The 21,568-nt window shown below is 37.1% G+C and overlaps 1 protein-coding gene across 1 annotated transcript in view; it reads right to left on the bottom strand.

Annotated features, from left to right (window-relative positions):
* Positions 1-1,840: 1,840 nt before the first annotated feature.
* ABCB7 (ATP binding cassette subfamily B member 7) overlaps positions 1,841-21,568 on the bottom strand; it is a 136,472-nt gene continuing 116,744 nt past the window's right edge. The window contains exons 13-15 of the mRNA XM_084869567.1: positions 10,463-10,566; positions 7,093-7,200; positions 1,841-3,121 (exon numbers count right to left, since the gene is read on the bottom strand). Coding sequence (XP_084725693.1) covers positions 2,906-3,121; positions 7,093-7,200; positions 10,463-10,566 — 428 coding nt within the window. The 3' untranslated portion in view covers positions 1,841-2,905. The remainder of the gene's footprint in view (positions 3,122-7,092; positions 7,201-10,462; positions 10,567-21,568) is intronic.

Raw genomic sequence — 21,568 nt, 5'->3', positions numbered from 1 at the left:
TCAAATGCTTGCAACTAAAGTCCCATGATAAAGCTACAAGGTTGGAGAATTGGAATATACATTGGCAAAAGTGCTACTCACTGACACAGCCAGCAATTAGGATATATGGCAGTATGGCCAAAGTGATCCGAAACAAGGAATTACATAATCTTGAACTACCTTGTTTTTAAAGTAAAATATATTTTGAACTATACATATCTACAAACTGAGCTTTATCAGCATCTAAAGGAAAAGGCAAAATATTTATCTTAGGGTATATAAAAGGTACAAATCCCTAAAGAAAAGTAAATACATACTGTGACCTTGTCCAAATGCTAAGATTTCTTTCTGATTCTAAGAAATGACTCTCAATTTCCAAATGAGCTCATCTGCTCACCAAGTTATTTCTATGTTAAAAACCTTCAAGAAAACATCTGGCCCATTGTTTATGATCCCAAATTACCTCAGTTTCAATTTAATTTTTGTAAACTGGAATTCCCTTACAAAGTAAATGTTTAAAATAACAGGATGAGGTAAACCCTATCATCATGCTCCATTTTAAGAGCCTATTTTTCAAAACTCCAAATTATCCCAATACATAAAAAACTATGTTGCAGCCCAGCCAGAGTGGCTTAGTGGTTAAGCATCAAACTATGAATCAGGAGGTCACGGTTAGATTCCATGTCAGGGCACATGCCCAGGAACTAGGCTCAATTCCCAGGTGGAAGCAGCCAATCAATAATTTGCTCTCATCATTGATGTTTCTATCTCTCTCTCCTTCCTCTCTGAAATCAATAAAATATATTTTTTAAAAAGCTATGTTGCAGTACTGATTTGTAAAATTTATAACTTATGTAATATTGTAATGTAATTATAGTAAAACCCTTTTTTTCTAGTCATTTCTTCTGAATGATCCTAGAAAGCTTCCCTTTCATTTTGATTAGTCTATTATTTCACTGTAAGGAATCACCTTAATATGATGAAGAGAAAAATATTTAAGACTTAGTTATGACCCCTACAAAATATGTGCGTTTTGGGTAACTTTTTATTAGCTGAAAATATTGGTTAATGACCACAATGACCCAATGGTTTAAAAACCACTTCCAATCACATGGAAAAATAGTGCTTCAAATCCCTTTCTGGGGAAATTGCACCCAACCTAAAAACATTCCTATTTTTCTTTGACTAAATGTTTCACAAACTGCAGAATCACTTACTTTGAATCTCACTATTCACACTCAAAATGAGTAATTCTAATGGCTACTTCAATCTTACCTGCTTGATTATACAGCTAAGCTAAATCTTTTCCATCAGCATCATTAGAAATATATAGAAGGAGTTAACAGAAGCAAAATTTCTATCTAGATTAAGCACATTTCTAGTAATACAGCTGATTTGTTCAAAGGAATTGCTTTTTTTTCCTTCAGAAGAATAATAATGTCTGTGGCTTCAGATTAAGAAATGTTCATTCCTATCCCCATTTTTCAGTTTATTATGCATCTCAGTATTAACTACAACACCAAAAGCAAGATCCTGCATCACTTAGTCTAGTGTCAAAGACTAGCCGTGAAATACTGGTTGCAAGCTACTTATCAAATTGCCTTCATATAACAAAACTGGATATTCAAATTAGACAAGTATCCACCCACAAATGAATATATAAAATAAGGAAACATTAGTCTCACCCACCCCAAATTATCATTTAAAACACACTAACCATAAACCAATATAAGTACTTTAAAACCTTTTCTGATAAATAAAGGCTCTTAATGTAGTCATGTGGTTGGTCATGAAATACAGTTTCTTAAATTGAATGATTACTACCAAACAAATGAAAGAAAATTCAAATTATAAGAGAGAAGAGATTTCTCAGTGAACATATATCAACATTTTATTAATTATTTCCAGCAGGTAAAACTTGTATATTTCATTTTGGCTCCTCCTATTAAATCAAGCTTAAAGGAATTCATTAAATTACTGAAAAAGTGGAGACATTGAAATAAAGTAACTCTGAAGTGTCAATAGAGATTAGAGTCATGTTCATCTAACCTTCTCCTATTTATCTAAAGGTCTCTGAAAATGTTTTAAATGGATGATGCTATATTTATGTGTGAGCGTGTGCACACACACATGCATACACATATCTCATTTATTTGTTTCTTTGTGTAACTTCGGATAACAAAAGCAGTATATTTAAGGTGGAAACAGAAAAAGCTATTAATTTCTGAGGCTATTACTGCCAGTATGGCAAATTATCAAATTACATCAGGGTTTTCTAGTCTTTAAGGAGAAATATATAAATTTTGGTCCAAAACAAAAGCAATATCTTATTTTGGTGGGAAAAAAAATAAAATTCTCACCACTAGATGATAGTTATAATGCTGGTTAATGATGAAGAATATTCTATATTAACTGACACAAGAACTGAATTTTTCCTCAAAAAGGTTATAGTGGGAAACACTTTAAAAATATAAGTAGAGATATCTATTATAGAAGTATTTCAATGGAGGTTGCAGAAAAGAAAAACAATGAACCTTACTGTCCTCTTTTTTAAATTAAAAAACAACAGACATTTTCCACCTAAATTATCAGCATAAAGGAGGTTTTAAAAACTAAAAATTTGGAAACCAATCTGATTAATCTGGTTGTGAATATCATCAAATGGCTATCAGGCCTCAAAAATGGAAATGGGATAAAGTCAAATAGTAACAAAAATAATGATTTGAGCAAAATGAAGGCAATAACAAGAAAATAATTTGGGGCTAAATATAGTTAAAAAAATTGTAAAAGACATAAAACTCAAATCCACTTTCAAATAAATCTTATCTAAAGGAGTATGGATAATGGGAATATATAATTTTTAATGAAACAATTTTGCTTCAGTGCAAATGTATAGTCAAAAAAAAAAGGAAATCTCTCATGTGACTTAGCAGGAACAGTTTCCACAACCTTTCACACTGTTCACAATTTCTTCTTGTAGTTTCTTCCTTTCCTCCTCTTTGGATACATTTTCTTTCTTTGCATGCCATTTGGAGTTATCAAGGTTCTGCACATGGCTGCTCTGCGTATGCCACATTTCTGAATAGATACTTCCAGGATTAGCAAGCAAACCATGATGGGTACCACGTTCAGCTACTTTACCCTAAAAAAAAAAAGCAAAAACAAATGAAACATAGAGAAAGGTCATACAACTAGCAAAATAACTGAAAAAATACATCTTCTAACTAAAGATCACATCTTTATCTATTCAGCTATTGATGGACACCTAGGTTGCTTCCATATTTTAGCTATTGTAAATAATGCTAAATGAACTCAGGGATGCATATATCTTTTCAAATTAGTATTTGTTTTCCTTGGATAAAAATGTAGAAGTGAAATTATTGATTTGTATTATGATTCTGTTTTTATGGTTTTTTTGAGAAATCTTAATACTGTTTTCATTAATGGCTGCAACAATTTATAATCACACCAACAGTGTATAAGGGTTACCTTTTTTCCAAATCCTTGCCGACACTTGCTAATAGACTTTTTGATAATACCCATTTTCAGGTGTGAGGTGATATATCATTGAGGTTTTTATTTGCATCTCCCTAATCATTAGTGATGTTGAGTATGTTTTGATGTCTGTTGACCATCTGTATATCTTCACTGGAGAACTACCACATGCCTTCTAAACATTTTTATTGGATTCTTTTTGTTATGGGGTTATATAAGCTTCTAATGGGATATATCTTTTCCCATTTATCAGCTCGCCTTTTTGTCTTGTTGATGGCTTCTTTCACTGTGCAGTGGCTTTTTATTAGTTTGATGAAATCCCATTTGTTCATTTTTGCTTTTGTTTCTCTTGCTCGAGGGGGTGTATCTAAAAAGATATGACTATGGATGATGTCAAATAGTTTGTTACTTATGTTTTATTCCAGAAGTTTTATGGTTTCAGGTCTTACATAAGTCTTTAATCCATTCTGAGTTTACTTTTGTATGTGATGTAAGAGAGGGATTCAGTTTCATTTTTTTGCATGTATCTATCTAGTTTTCCCAACACTACTTATTGGAAAGACTCTCCTTTCTCCATTGGATATTCATTTCCATTTGTCGAAGATTGACTGTATAAGTGAGGGCTTATTTGTGGGTTCTCTATTCTGTTCCATTGATGTGTCTGCTTTTGTGCCAGTGCCATACTGTTTTGATTAATATGGTTTTATAATATAGTTCCAAACTAGGGAGCATAATATCTCCAACTTTGTTCTTCTTTCTCAAGATTGCATTGATTGTTTGGGGTCATTTATAGTTCCATTTAATTGTTCTGGTTCTGAAAAGAATGTCATTAACATTTTAATAAGGACAGCAATGAATCAGTAGATTGCTTTGGGTAGTATCCCTAGAGTGCTTGATGTCACAAAGGCCCCTTATACTATCCTTGTTTTTGAAAATCCTTTTTTCTTTTTACTATCCTGATTGGCTAATTTTCACTATTCTATCTCCAGATCACTACTCTGTTCTTCTATATTAAGTCTGCTGTTAATTCCTTCTAATTGGTTTTTCATTTCCGTTATTGTATTCTTTATCATTGGCTTTTTATTATATTTTCTCTCTTCTTTCTGAGTTTCTCTATTGTACTCTCAAGTTTGTTGAGCAACCTTATAGTAATTTATTTGAATTCTTTATAATGGGAATTAGTTATCTCCATTTCATTAGGAAAATTTTCTGGATTTTGCTCTTGTTCCTTCATTTGGAGCATATTACTTTCTTATTTTGACTTTCTCTGTTTGTTCCTATAACACAGATGTGATAGGTATCTCTCCTAATCTTGAAAAAGTGGCCTTTATATATACTGTTAGTTTAGGTAAGCTGGTTCAAATCAGGACTGGAGTATGTGGCACCTTGGTTGTAGCCTGGCCAGAAAGAGTAGGTTAGGGGAAGAACAGCCTAGTATGCACACATCTATGGTAGCTCCCTGTTGTTCCAGCTTTTTGCCTATGGAACAGTCATAGCAGGGCAGCCCTGTGGGAACACACAGCAGTAGCCTAATGTGTGTAACACTGTAACCTGTTGGACCCACTGAATCAAGCTCCAGCTGGGGGGAATAGGAATGCACTAAGGCGTCAGTTGGAGCACAAAGATATAGTTCCTGCCTGCATTATCCAAGTGGAGGAAGATAAAAACAACAGCACTCATAGATTCCTCCTATCCTAGATCGTTCTCAGATCCCAAAAAAGTCTCTCAGTTTCTCAGCCTTCTCTATGAAATCTCCCATTCGTTGTGCAGAAGCTATTTAATCAACTTTTTTTTTTTTTTTTTTTGGCTTGTCTTAAGAGGTCTTCCTTTATTATCCATTGATAATTAACAGTTGTGCCTTAAAAAGCTGACTTGGGAGTAGCCTTTTCAACTGTTGGGTTTCACTGAAGGATGATTACATGGGTAGCTGGTCTTTTTGTTGAGGCCCTCAAATTCAAATATCTCTTTTTCTGAGGCTACCTTTTTTTCTCCAGAGAAGAATCTTCCAATTATCTGACGATGAGGGAAGGAGTGATGATAGCAGAAATAAACAACTGGTTGGCAAGGTTCTGGGAGCCAGTAGCACAAGACAGTCTGTGTGGTCTTGTTTTGTTGGTTACAACATTGCTACTAGGAGTTTGGATTATAATTGAATTATAATTATGTTTTGATTACCACTTAATCTAGCCCCTCATTGCTAATTTGTTTGGTAATTTTAATGTGTCCAGAGCCTCTCTGACTAAATTTCCTGACAAGCAAAAATCTAGCCTATTGCCAAGGCTGGGAAGGGGTAAACACTAGGCTGTACAGGGTGAGGAAGAGTTTTAGGAATGCTATTCTTTTTCTTTCTTTGTTTTTGTTAATCCTCACCCGAGGAATATTTTCCATTGATTTTTTAGAGGGAGTGGGAGGGAGTGAGGAGGAGAGAAAGAAACATTGATGTGAGAGACACTTCCATTGGTTGCCTCCTGAACCCACAACCCAGGCACCTGCCCTTGACCAGGAATTGAAATCTTAAACCTTTGATGAACAGGCCAATGTTCTAACCACTGAGCTAATAGGCCAGAGTGGGAATGCTATTTCTCATGTAGACTCAACATTAATATTATAAGAGACTGCTGACAGAATAAATGAGGTCACAGTAAGTTTCACTAGAAAATAAAAATGTCTGATCTTCACGATCATGCAATTACAGAACCATCAAATTATGAACCCAAAGATATTTTAGATACAGGTGCCATAATCATTAATAAGTTATTTCCAATTATAATCCAAACTCCTAGTAGCAATGTTGTAATATAACTGTATAAATACTGTGAACCTTATGTCATGAGGCAGGTAAGCACATGCCTGCTAAAGTACTAATATTTTATAAGAAAAGACTTTATTTGCATAACTGCATACAATTGGAAAATTTAGTTTAAAAAAAAGCACAAAACAGCAGATTTTATTTCAGATTCTTAAATATCAAAGAGATAATAAAGCACACCCACAAAATTTTTCATTTAAGATATTCTGGTTGAATCATATGGGGAAAATCACTTTATTTTCTAATGAATGTACAGAGATGAACAAATAAACAAAAAAACCTAGGGTCCCCAATACACAGGTAACTTATAAAAGGAATAATATATTCACCATAGAATATCATATACAACATTTAGTGGCATGAAAAATTCTATCTCAGTAACTTAATATGGAAAGTATATGAGAATGTTTCTTCTTCCTTAACTCCCAGTACTCAGGGTTTCAAAAATGATAAAGAATTGAAGGTTCATTTATTAGGAGGGGAAGATAATCAAAGAAAATGCTGCATAAAAGTTGAAAAAACAAAGTGTTAGATAATGTACCAGGGGTGGGGAGAAGTCCTTATAGAAAGTAGAAAAGAGAAACTATTACAAATTTCAAATCCACCAATCACAATAGCAGTACTTTGATTTGTCTATGACATTTAGACAGTACACTTTTATATTAGTTCTCACAGAAGAGAGACAGTGGGCTGTCCATTTTATTATTTTCCTCATGAGAAAAACTATTAGAGAAACTATTTCATTTACTTATGTTTGTTAAAATTCACAATGTTCTTCAAATACTAAACTTTATAGTTAAATTTCTTACCTTGTCCAAGACTATGATTTCATCTGCATCAACTACTGTTGACAGTCTGTGTGCAATGAAAATAGAAGTTCTGTGTTTAACTGCATTCCTCATGGCACTAAGAATTGTCTGTAAGATTGGCAGCAAGAGTAAGAGGGAAAAAAAGATTAGGTAAATGTAAATTAAAATAACCATATATTCCCTAAAGGAACACATAAAATGTCAATTAATTTTATACTACATAAACTTTATACTACTACCAAATATTTGAATATATATATATATCTCCAGTGTCCAAACGTGATGACCAAACGACTGGTCACCATGAGGTGCATTGAGTACCTGCCGGTCCCTCCATCCCAGCCGGGCGGGGTGGGACTGGGGACTGGTGAGTGGGCTGAACAACTATCTCTTGGTCCCTGTCCCAGGCCCGCAGGCTCCAATGGATCAGCGATGGTGAATGGGAGAATTGGGGTGGGTGCCAGGAGGACTGGGCTGGCTGTCAGGCTGTTGGGATCACCAGCTCATCCCCAGCTGCTTGAGGACTCAGGCCTGTAGGAAAGCAGATACCGGCGACTTCACCTCCATGCATGTGTGTCAGCCAGCCGCTGATGGAATGCGCTGCCTACTCAGGGTGGTTCATGCTGGGGCGTGTAGGTCACGGGCATGCCCTGCAGCTTCTGTCAGCATCTCAAGCTCCAGCAGCAACAGCAGTGGCAGCACCCGCGTGAGCGGCCCCAAGCACAAAGTGTGTTCCATCACTGGCTGACCTAGCGCACATGCATGGAGATGAAGTAGCCAGCACCCGCTTTCCCGTAGGCCTGAGGACTGGCGAACGGACAGAAGATGGCCCTGATTGCAGGAGGCTAGGCCCTCGGGACCCTACCTGCACGATTTCATGAGCTGGGCCTCTAGTCTAATAATAACTAAGGGGAAAATCGATTTTTTTAAAAAGGGAAGGTAAATATGACCACATTATCCTGGAAAAATTAGCTTTAAGATAAGCAATATTTCTGTAAATTTTAATCTGGGAGAAGGTGGATATTTTCTATACTTAAAAACAAACAAACCATAATGATGAATAATTAGGAGCATATCCAGATATGATGTTTATTTTTATTTGGTCAATGAGTGCAAAAATGAAATAAGGACGGACTCAAATGGTAAGATGCAAAGAAATTTAAAAAAAAAGATTAAGAGAAAAATATGAGACTCAACGGGCACGTATTTGCTTTACCTTCAAACTTAGAGGACAAAAAGGACACAGAAAATCATGTATATATAACTTTAGGAAACTTATTTTTAAGATAATTCTCACTTCTTAATGCATTCTGGAAAACACATTTTTGTTTACTTAACCTGTAAAGTGCGTGTGTGTGTGTGTGTGTGTGTGTGTGTGTGTGTGCGCGCGCAAAGTGTGTGTGTATACACACACACACACACACACACACACACACATATACTTTGCATACATATACACACATTGGAAACCTCAGTCTAAATACAGCTAGCTAAATGGAAATAGGCATGTGGGAGATGGAGATATATCAAATGTCTTCCTATTGATATTTCTAAACATTGTATTTGTTAAAGAAATAAAATTATCAAGAGTGCATGGTTACCCAGGAAAAGAAGAACTTATATTTTACTACTGCAGACTGAAAAGAAAGTGCAGGACCAATTCTAAGGAAAATTGTGATGTCTGTAGGGACTCCACTTCCTAATCCTCAAGAAATTAAACTCTTATGTGCTCTATGGGCCTATTAAAAAGGACCAAATATGTTGATAACCCATTCCCTTGGGGAAGATTCTCTGCTACCTCTTAATGAGTTATGCTCCATGACATGATAAAGCTACATGGCTCAAATAATGACTGTTGAGACTCTTAATTTGTTATGAACATGAAGGAAATATTTTTAGATATAAAGTTTTTATAAACAGACTTGTGTTGGTGGGGTCCTTTGGCCTGGTCTATGGGGATCAATGGACCTCCGTGCTGCCACAGCCCGGCCTTACCTGCTAGGGCTCCTGCCTGCTGTCTGCGTTGATCCTTCATAGCACGAAGTTGTGCTGGAAGCGGCAGGAAGCCAGGGAGGAGCCCAAGCCCGGACTGGGTGCCATGCTGCTCCTGCAGGGGGAGTGTCCATGGAAGAGGCTCACGCTGCCGCAGCTGCGCTCACCAGCCATGAGCCCAGCGTCTAGTGTCCATCTGTCAGCTAAGTGGCACTTCTGCTATGAGAGCGCACTGACCACCAGGGGGCATATCCTGCATTAAGCATCTGCCCCCTGGTGGTCAGCACGCATCATAGCTACCGGCCGGTTGTCCGGTAGTTTAGCCTTTTATATATATAGATTCCTACTCTGCCTGTGAATGGGGTCTGTCCTGTTTAAGGTTCCCTTCAAATGTAATGAATCCTTATGCTGAACAATTTACTTAGAAATTAAACTGTTTTAAGCACATGACAAATCAAATAATGTGCTCTGAACTTAATTCCCATATGCAAAAATTATGTCATACACACTGTAAAACTGAAATTAGGCCTATCCTTCAACACTAGGTTTTAACTATATATTCAAGTAAATAAGGGGTGAAAGTAAGAAACTGACAAATAACATACATCTACCGTGTTTCCCCGAAAATAAGACATCCCCCGAAAATAAGACCTAGCGCATGGAAAGATAAGACATCCCCTGAAAATAAGACCTACTACAACTTTGGGAGAAAAAATTAATATAAGACACTGTCTTATTTTCGGGGAAACAGGGTAGCTATCTTCAATGTAGACTAAGGAGATTTATTCATGAAATTATCATTGTTGTTAAGACTTTTGTATTTAATACAAATATGTTGTTATGAAGTCTAATGTAGCTTATGGGTAATAGTACCATGACATCAGTTTCATAATATTTGTTGTGAAATAAATATAATTTGATACCAGCACCACAGGTTGTGTGTGCCAGTTTGCACCTCAGTGAGTTGCTCCATGACAAGTGAAAGGCTTTCTGGTGTATACTGTATCACAATCATTTACATGATTGTTTTAATGAATGTTAAGTGGTAATAGCAGAAAAACTAAAATTTTCTTCCTTTGCCAGTGGACTAGAGAATTTCTACAGCTTTGTAGAACACAAGGGCAATGCAATAGGAGCATAAGGTATATAATACAGTTACAAAAGAAGACATACTTGCAAATGAACTGAACAATGTAATCTTTCATTGCAGTCTGGCATTCTTACTATCAACAATTGCTACCTGGGAAAAAATGGCTCTATAGCACCTTCCATTGACGTTCACTCAAAATACAACAGAAGATAGCTATTTTATTAAAAATTCCAAGGACAAATTAAAGCATTGATAATTGAAGAGTTTTATATTTTCACCATCATTTACCTCTTCAGTAATTGAATCTAATGATGATGTGGCTTCATCATAGAGAATAACTTGAGGGTCCTTCAAAATGGCTCTTGCAATTGCTACTCTTTGCTTTTCTCCTCCTGGTAAAAAACAAACAAACAAACAAACAAACAAACAAAAACACTAGTTTAAGGAAACATATCAAAGACATATTTTGTTTCTAGTATTTGCATAGGATATTACCATCAAATAACACCTTCAGCATTTACCTGCTCAGTTATAAGAGTTTAAGTTTATACATGACAACCTTTGACAAACTACATTCCTTGGAACATAAATGTAGTTTTTGATTCTGACTTCATGACAAGTGAAACAATGAAGAGGGGAAGTAAAAACTTTGATTCCACAATTATTCTTCAAACCAGAAATATGCTCATTGCATGTTACTTATTCTTTTTATTTAAACATATTTTTACTGATTTCAAAGAGGAAGGGAGAGGAAGAGAAACATACAAACATCAATGATGAGAGGGAATCATTGATTGGCTGCCTCCTGCATGCCCCCTACTGGGGACCCAGCCTGCAACCCAGGCATGTGCCCTTGACCAGAATTAAACCCAGGACCCTTGAGTCCACAGGTCGACGCTGTATACACTGAGTCAAACCGGCTAGGGCTACATGTTACTTTATATGTACTTTATATTACTTCCCCAGAAACAGTAATCTCAGATAAGAAAATTTCACTACTGGAGAACTGAAAAGGCCAAACACAAATTCAATACCTGAATCCTGAAGACATAAAACAATTTATCTCTTAACATTAAAAGGTACCATTCAGCCAGTATTCTCAAGGGTTTTTTGTCATAAAGCTATTATTTTTGTAGCACTCTTCAAAATTAAGGGTAGATACCTCTTATTTAACCTTAGTTATTTACTATTGGATCCTTGTCATTTAAGAATTTTAAAACACAAACAGTTTTGGGTGGTAAACACAGTGCAATATACAGATGATGTATCATAAGACTTGTATACTTGAAATCTATATAATTATATTAAATGTCATCCCGATATTTTGATTAAAAAAAAAAAAGGACTTACTGGACAATGAGAGGCTGTTTACCTCAGCATGCACCAATGTGACCAGACCCCATGCTCACACAGGGGGGCAGAGCCACCCAATTTTAGACTCTGGGAAAGTACAAAGTACAGTACACACGAAAGTTGTTTTCCACAGTGCAGGAGTGGACCTCCTACCGACACAGGGCAGCTGTCCAACCTGGTCCCCCAAGCAGACTGGAGATCCTGATTCTCCACAAGAGAGGCAGCACTGAGCACCAGTGACTTGATTCTGTTTCTCAATGCATGTGCCTGGAATCCCTGATTCCCAGTGCACACACACTAAGAGCCAGTGACCACAATTGTTGGCACATTTGCACACAGAGACCCTGATTTTCGGTAGGAGGCCGCACCAAGAAACACAGACTCTGATATTCGATTCTCAGCATGGGCACAGGGGGACTCTGACTCCTGGCACACTCTAGGGAACTCTGATTTTTGGCACACACTAGTGGGGTCTCTTTTTCAGTGCAGTGCAGGCGGGTCCCTGATAGCACGAGACTGCACTAAGTGCTGGTGTCTCTGATCCTGGTCAAGGTTGACTCACACCAACCCACGGCAACCACACATCTTGGTGTCAGAGTTCTTCAGTGACACTCATGTGGCATGAAGCTCCTACTGCACACGGCCCAGGCCCTGGCAACTTGGTGTTTGAACCTTATAGTGATAGTTAAACAAGGGAGACAAAAACACAATCCCCAGGGGAAAAAAGAGGAACCGACAAGAAAGGAAATAAGTGAAAGGGAGGCACATAGAATGACAGAAAAAGAAATCAGAGTAATGGCCTTACAGGTCATACACCAGATGAACAAAAAAATCAATAACCTATGTAAAAACCAGGAAGAAATTAAAAGTGATATAGCTACAATCAAAAACACCATGGAAGGTTTCAGCAACAGACAAGAAGCAGCAGAGGACTGAATTAATAAGTTAGAAGATAAGATAGAGAAACAAGCCCAAACTGAACAGAAACTGGAGGGGGGAAAAAGCAGGACGAGAGCCTATGGGACCTTTGGGACAACACAAAACGAAGTAACGTACGTATAATAGGGCTGCCAGAAGGACAAGAAAAGCAGCAAGGATTAGAAAATATATGTGAAGAAATAATGACAGAAAACTTCCCTGATATGGGGAAGAAAAGAGTCACCCAAGTATAGAGATTCCTAAGCTCCCAAGCAAGATCCCAAAAGTCACACACCAAAACATGTCATAATTACAATGGAAAATGTTAACAACAAAGAGAGAATCTTAAAGGCTGCAAGAGAGAAACAAAGAGTTACCTACAAAGGATCCCCCATCAGATTATCAAATGACTTCTCAACAGAAACACATAAAGATAAAATGGAATGGAAGGACGTATACAAAGTGATGCAAAGCAAAGGACTGAATCCAAGAATACTCTATCCAGCAAGACTGTCAATCAAAATTGAAGGGGGAATTAGGAGCTTCACAGACAAAAAAAAAGGCTAAGGGAGTTTATTACTACCAAACGAGCAATGCAAGAAATGCTAAAGGGAATGTCGTAAAAATAAGAAATAGAAAGGGAGGAAGGAACACAGGCATAAAGTACAGAAATGAATACAAACGAGTACCTATCAATAATAACATTAAATGTAAATGGATTAAATGCTCCAGTCAAAAGAAATCGAGTGACTGAATGGATAAGAAAAAATAACCCATATATATGCTGTCTACAGAGACCCACCTCAGAACAAGGGACTCACATGGACTGAAAGTGAACAGATGGAAAAATATCTATAAAGCAAATGGATATGAAAATAAAGCTGGGGTAGGAATACTTACAATTGACAAAACAGACCTCAAAGTGAAGACAATAACAAGAGACAAGAAAGGCCACTTCATAATTCTAAAGGGATTGGTAAAACAACAGGATATAACTCTGGTAAACATTTATGCACCCAATGAAGGAACATACATAAAAACAAACAAACAAACAAAAAAAACTTCTGGAAGATATCAGGGGAGAAATTGACAGCAACACAATCATAGTAGATTTTAACACCCAATTAACATCACTGGATAAATCCTCTCTAGACAAAAAAAATAAGCAAAGAAACACAAATCCTAAAAGACTCACGAGATCAGATGGACTTAATCAACATCTTTAGAACATTCCACCCAAAACTACAGAATATACATTCTTCTTAAGCTCACATGGGATATTTTCAAAGACAGACCACATACTGGGACACAGGCAAGTCTCTCCAAATTCAAAAGGATTGAAATCAAATCAAGCATCTTGTCAGATCACAAAGGCATAAAATTAGAAATCAATTACAGTAAAAAAAAAAAAAAATCACGAAAATTCAAATACTTGGAAGCTGAATAACCATACTATTAAACAAAGAGATCAAAGAAGAAATAAAAAACATCCTGGAAACAAATGACAATGAAAATAAAACAAGCTAAAATCTTTGGGACACAGTAAAATCAGTCCTGAGAGGGAAGAGTTCATAAGATTAAAGGCCTAACTCAAAAAAACATGAAAAAAATGGTCATAAACCATATAACTCTGCAACTTAAATAATTAGAAAGAGAGCAACAAGAAAAGCCCAGAATGAGCAGAAGGAAGGAAATCATAAATACTAGAGCGGAAATAAATGACATAGAGACTAAAAAAATAATACAAAAGTTCAATGAAACCAAGAGCTGGTTCCTTGAAAGGATAAACAAGATTGATGAACCACTCACCAGACTCATCAAGTAGCCAAGAGAGAAAACCCGAGTAAACAAAATCAGAAATGAAAGAGGTGAAATAACAACAGGCCCCACAGTAATATGAAGAATCATAAAAAAATACTATGAGCAACTTTACTCGAAGAAACTGGTCAACCTAGAAGAAATGGACATATTCCTAAAAAATACAACTTCCAAAACTCAACATGGAGGAATACAAAAAATGAATAAGCTAATAACTATGGAGGAAATTGAAGCAGTAATAATAATAATAATAATAATAATAATAATAATAAAACTTCCAACAAAAAAAAAGCCCTGGACCAAATGGCTTCATAGGGGAGTTTTATCAAACATACAAAGAAGAAATAAAACATATCTTCCTCAGCCAATTCTAGAAAATTCAAGAGAAAGGAGCACTTCCAAGCTCTTTTACAAAGCCAGCATTATCCTAATCACAAAACCAGATAAAGACAATACAAAGAAAGAGAATTACAGGCCAATGTCCCTCATGACCACCAATGCCAAAATACACAATAAAATTATAGCAAATCCAATCCAGCATTACATTAGAAAGATCATACACCGTGACCACCTGGGATTTATTTTAAGGATGCAAAGATGGTACAATATCCGCAAACCAATAAATGTGCTACACCACATAAACAAACTGAGAGATAAAAACCATAAAATCATATCAATTGATGCAGAAAAATCATTTGATAAAATCCAACAAGCTTTTTGATAAAATCTCTCAGCAAGGTGGGAATAAAAGGACTATACCTCAACATAATAAAAGCCAAATATGACAAATACACAGCCAACATCATACTCAATGGGCAAAAACTAAACCCATTTCCCCTAAGAACAGGAACAAGACAGGGATGCTCATCCTCACCCCTCCTCTTTGACACAGTACTGGAAGTACTAGCCATTACGATCAGAGAAGAAGAGATAGAAAGCATCCGAATTGGAAAAGAAGAAGTAAAACTGTACTTATTTGCAGATGAAATAATATTGTACTTAAAAAACACCAGAATCCAACAAAAACTACCATGTTTCCCCGAAAATAAAACATCCTCCAAAAATAAGACCTACTTACAGGTTTCCTTCTGAGTGAAATATAAGGCATCCCCCGAAAATAAGGCCCCCAGGCTCGGTCTAAGAATGAAAATTAATTTACCGTAAACTGGTTGCTAGGGCCGCCCAGACTGGCGTCTAGCAAACAGTGACGTTACGCGGAGTCCTGAGGTCACTGCTGTGTGGAGGCAGAGCGGAGGTCGGAGTGAGCGGTGAGTACAGAGTGGGAGAGAGGAGGAGACTTTCACAGATGCGTGTAGAAGAACAGGAGGATTAGAGCGGACGAGATGCGGCGAAGGTGGTGAGTGCTGGTCTGTCTCTGGTGACACTACCTGATGCTCACAGCTGCCCTCATGATGACGGAAGGTTCTCAGTCAGTGGCAGACCCTGCTCCAGCCCAGATCCAGGCCCCAGCAAGCCCAGTGACAGTCCCCAGGCAGGCCCCAGGGGGTAAATGTCTGATAAAGGGGTAAAGGGGATGTCTGGTGAAGGTGTTCAGTGGCACAGGAGTGGGGGAGGGGGATCACTTAAAATGACACAGGAGGATTAGAGGGGGCAATCAAAATGACACAGGAGGATCAAAAGGGGTTACAAAAATGGTAATCCCCCCTGTGATTCTCCTGTGCCATTTTGATTTCCCCCTCTAATATCCCCTGTGTCATTTTAAGTGATCCCCCTCCCCCCACCTTGATACCCCAATTTCTTTTTTTTACCCCTAGAAATGAGCGCAAAAAGAAAAAGCTACTCTGTGGAGTACAAGAAAGGAATCGTGGAAGACTCTTGGGGCCAAAATCTTACTGCTTTCTGTAAAGAGAAGATGTTGAGTATCCGATTGGTCCGAAAATGGCAAGCAGAGTATGGTAACCTCTTTGAACAAGTGGACAAGGGAAATGCTAAAAAGCACAAGTGTGGATCAGGTCGGCAACCATTATTTTCTGAGCTGGAAGACCTGATCTGTGAATGGGTTGTTGACAGGAGAGCAGAGGCTTTGGTTGTGAATAGGGCTCAGATTCAAGAATTTGCCCTTGCAATGGCACCACAGTTTGACATAGCCCCCGAAGACTTCAAAGCATCACAACACTGGCTGGATAATTTCCTTCAGCAAAGTGAACTGTCTTTAAGAAGATCTACCGGTACAACATTGTTTAGGTTGGAAGATACTCAAGCTATTAAGCGAGAACTTGCATTCAAGTTCTTTATTGATGATGCTGACTTCTCTAAATACAATCTTTCCAACATGATTGCTATGGATGAAACTGCAGTGTTTATGGGCCAATCACCTCAAACAACAATTGAACAGCGGGGTGCCTCCTTAGTGTACATTCCCTCCACTGCTTACGAAAGTGCACGTGTATCCTGTATTTTGGCAATTCGTCTGGATGGCACTAAAAATCCCACCTTTAATCATTTCTAAGGGCAAAAAGGAAAAGATTGAATGTGTTTTGGGCGTTTTTATTCTTGAAACTGAAAAAGCCTGGGCTACACAGGGAGTTATAAGGAAGTGGGTCGATTTAATGCCGCCACTTGTTATGTGAGGGAGCCAAAGAGGTCTGCTAGTCTGGGATGCAGCCAGCACTCACCGTGCTAAAGACATGAAGACATTTCTTCACGAAAGAAAAATAGATCAGATAATGATTCCCACAGGAATGACGGTCTATCTCCAGACTCTTGATATTGCAATAAGCAAGCCATTCAAAGACAATTTGCACATGGACATTAATGACTACATTGAAAATAGAATGGAGAGAAATCAGCATGGAAACTTTGTGAAACCTAAACTGCAAGAAGTTGTGACTTGGGTGAAGAATTCATGGTAAAAAATCACTGACAGTTGCATTGCAAATGCATCACGAGCAGGCTACCTTGACAATAAGTACTCATTTAAAGACAGTGCTATTGCTAAACATGAGAGATTTGGTCCACTGATTCTGAAAGAAATGGAGTCTCAAGAAATTCACCAGGAAATTCAGGAATTGGATTGCTATGATGATGTTCCAGAAGATGATGACATGATTGTCATTGAATAAATGAGTAAATTCTTGATACTGTATGATTCACAGTTTGTCTGGTTTGTGTTGACAACTACCGTACTGTACCGTATACAGGTAATAAATTTCCTTTATTTTCATTTAACAATAAATGTGTACCGTAATCTTCTTCATGGAAAAATAAGACATCCCCTGAAAATAAGACCTAGCGCATCTTTGGGAGCAAAAATTAATATAAGACAATGTCTTATTTTCGGGGAAACAGGGTAGTAGACTTAATAAAAGAATTCAGCAGTGTAGCAGGATACAAAGTCAACACCCAGAAGTCTATGGCTTTTCTATATACCAATAATGAACTCACAGAAAGAGAAATTTTAAAAAAGTAATCCCATTTACCATTGCAACAAAAAAATTAAGATACCTAGGAATAAACTTAACCAAAGAGACAAAGGACTCAGAAAATTTCAGGACACTAAAAAAAGAGATAGAGGAAGATATCAACAAATGGAAGAATATACCACGTTCATGGATTGGTAGAATCAACATCATTGAAATGTCCATACTACCCAAAACAATCTATAAATTCAATGCAATCCCCATTAAAATACCAAGGGCATACTTCTAAGACTTAGAACAAATTCTCCAAAAATTCTTCTGTAATAAAAAAAGACCCTGAATAACTGCAGCAATCTTTTTTTTTTTTTTAATATATTTTTGATTGCAGAGAGGAAGAGAGAGGGAGAGAGAGATAGAAACATCAATGATGAGAGAGAATCATTGATTGGCTGCCTCCTCCATGCCCTCTACTAGAGATTGAGCCCACAACCCGGCATGTGCCCCTGACTGGAATGAAACCTGGGACCCTTCAGTCTGCAAGCCATTGGTCTATCCCCTGAGCCAAACCAGCTACAGCAGCTGCAGTAATCTTGAGAAAGAAGAACAATGTTGTTGGAGGGATCAAAATACCAGATATCAAGATATAGTACAAAGCCACTGTTCTCAAAACTGCCTGGTGCTGGCACAAGAACAGAAATATAAACCAGTAGAAGAGAACAGAGAACCCAGAAATTGACACAAGCCAGTATGCTTAATTAATATTTGACAATGGAGCCAAGAGCATACAATGGAGACAAGATAGTGTCTAAAATAAATGGTCTTGGGAAAACTGGGCAGATACTTGTAAAAAAATGAAACTAGACCACCAACTTACACCATACATAAAAATAAATTCAAAGTGGATAAAGGACTTAAACATAAGATGGGAAACCATAAAAATTTTAGAAGAAGCCATAGGCAGCAAAATAGCAGACATCTGTTGTAACAATATATTTACTGATACAGCTCTTAGGGCAATGGAAACTAAGGAGATAATAAACAAATGGGACTACATCAAAATAAAAAGCTTCTGCACAGCAAAAGAAACCATCAACAAAACAACAAGAAAGCCCACTGCATGGAAGAACATATTTGCCAATGTTATCTCCGATAAGGGTTTAATCTCCAACATTCACCATTCTAGATGCCATTAAGAACATTCATGACTCATGGGAAGAGGTCAAAATATCAACATTAACAGGAGGTTGGAAGAAGCTGATTCCAAACTTCATAAATGACTTTGGGGGTTCAAGACTTCAGTGGAAGAAGTCTGTAAATGTGGTGGAAATAGTAAGAGAACTAGAATTAGAAATGGAACCTGAAGATGTGACTGAATTTCTGAAATCTCAAAATAAACCTGTAATGGGTGGGGAGTTACTTCTTATGGATAAGCACAGAGAGTGGTTTCTTGAGATAGAATCTACAGCTAGTGAAGATGCTGTGAAGATTGTTGAAGTGATGACAAAGGATTTAGAATATTTTATAAACTTAGTTCATAAAGTAGCAGCATGGTTTGAGAGAACTGACTCTGATTTCAAAGAAGATCTGTGGGTAAAATGCTATCAAACAGTATCACATGCCACAGAGAAATGGTTTCTGAAAGAGTCAATTGATGAGACACACTTCATTATTTTAAGAAATTGCCAGAGCCACTCCAACCTTCAGCAATAACCAACCCTGAGCAGTCAGCAGTCATTATCATTGAGGCAAGACCCTCTACCAGTGGCCACCCCACCAAGACTGGGAGTCATAGCAGTTCTATCTAATACAAAGAAACAAACATAAGGAGACAGCCAAAATGGGAAAACAAAGAAACAGGACCCAAATGAAAGAATAGGAGTAATTTTCAATAAAAGAGCTAAATGAGTTGGAGGCAAGCAATTTATCAGAAACAGAGCTCAAAGTAATGGTTGTAAGGATGCTAGACAGAAAAAAAAGGGACATAAAAACAATGAAAAATAATCAAATGGAGATGAAGAATACCATAGTTGATATAAAGAACACGTTGGAAGAAATAAACAAAACAGTAAACTCCATAAAGAGAGGACTGAATAGCAATTTTGAAGACGAAGTAGAAAAAAAAATCACCCAATCATAGCATTAAAAAAATTATTAAAAAGAACAAGAATGGTTTAAGAGAACTTCGGAACATGAAACAACATCTGCACCATAGGGGTACAAAGAGAAGTAGATAGCAAGAAAGGGATAGAGAACCTATTTGAAGAAATAATGACAGAAAACTCCCCTAAACTGGTGAAGAAAAAAGTCATACAAGTTAAGGAAACACAGAGAGTCTCAATCAAGAAAAACCCAAAGAAGCTCATACCAAGACATATCATAATTAAAATGGTCAAGGTTAAAGAGAAAAAGAAAATCTTTTAAAAATATATTTTAATTGATTGCAGCTAAGAAGGGAGCGGGAAAGATAGATAGAAACATAAATGATGAGAATCATTGATCAGCCGTCTCTTGCATGCACCACACTAGGGATAGAGCCTGCCACCCAGGCATATGCCTTGATGGGAAATGAGCTGTAACCTCCTGGTTCGTAGGTCGATTTTCAACCACAGAGCCATGCCTGCTGGGCCAAAGATAGAATCTTAAAGTCAGCAAGAGAGAGATAATGAATTATTTATAAGGGAGTTCCCATAAGGCTGTCCGCTGATTTCTGAAAAGAAACATCAAAAGTTAGAGGGAATGGTGTGAAGTATTCAAAGTAATGAAAATCAAGGATCTGAAACCAAAACTACTCTATTGAGCAAGGCTATTATTTAAAATTGAAGATTAAATAAAAAGCTTCCCAGACCAGAAAAATAAAAGCTAAAGAAGTTTAGTACTACCAAACCACCATTGCCAGAAATGTTAAAGAGATTGCTTTAAGAAGATGAAATAGAGGAAACTTAAGCATAAATAGAAAAATGGCAATAAGTACCTACCAATAACATTAAATGTAAATGTCAATTTAGGTTCTCTGCCAATTTTTAAACTGGATTGTTTTTCTTCCTTTAGTTAAGTTGTATGAGTTCCTTATATGTTTGGATATTTACCCTTTACCAGATGTGTCATTGCCAAATATTTTAGCCCAGGACCTAGATAGACATTTCTCCAAAGTGGATATATAGTTGACCAAGAGGTATATGAAAAAATGCTCAAAGTCACTGACTATCAGAGAGATACAAATTAAAATGACAGAATGACTACCCATCAATAAATAACAAGTGCTAGCAAGAATGTGGAGAAAAGGGAACCCTAGTATACTCCTGGTGGAAATGCAGACTGATGCAGCCATTATGAACAACAGAATGGAGCTTCTGTAAAAAATTAAAAATGGAACTCTCATTTGACCTAATGATCCAACTACTAGGAATATATCCCAAGAAATCCAAAACACCAATCAGAAAGAAGGTATGCACCTCTATGTTCATAGCAGCACAATTTACAATAGCTAAGATCTGGAGACAGCCCAAGTACCCATCAGTAAATGAGCGGATAAAAAAACTGTAGTAAATTTATACCATGGAATACAAGGCAACAGTAAAAAGGAAGAATCTCTTACCCTCTGAGACAGCATGGAGTGACCTGGAGAGTATTATGCTAAGTGAAGTAAGTCCGTCAGAGAAAGACAAGTATCACATGATCTCACTCATATGTGGAATCTAATTAACAAAATAAACTGATGAATGGAGTGGATCCAGAGACATGGAAGCATAGATCAGAGTGTGGAATCTCAAAGGGAAGGCAAAGTAGGGTGGGTGGACGGGAAGTGATTAACCAAAGAACTTGTGTGCATATATGCATAATCCATGAACACAGACAATAAGATATAGATGGCCTGGGGTGGGGTGTAGAGGTGGGCTGGAGGGAGTCAATGGGGGGAAAAAGGAGA

The sequence above is a fragment of the Pipistrellus hanaki genome (assembly GCF_964339955.1).
Source record: "Pipistrellus hanaki genome assembly, chromosome: X".
Lineage (NCBI taxonomy): Eukaryota > Metazoa > Chordata > Mammalia > Chiroptera > Vespertilionidae > Pipistrellus > Pipistrellus hanaki.
Note: the sequence above shows the minus strand (reverse complement) of the source record. Positions and strands in the feature narration are given on the sequence as shown.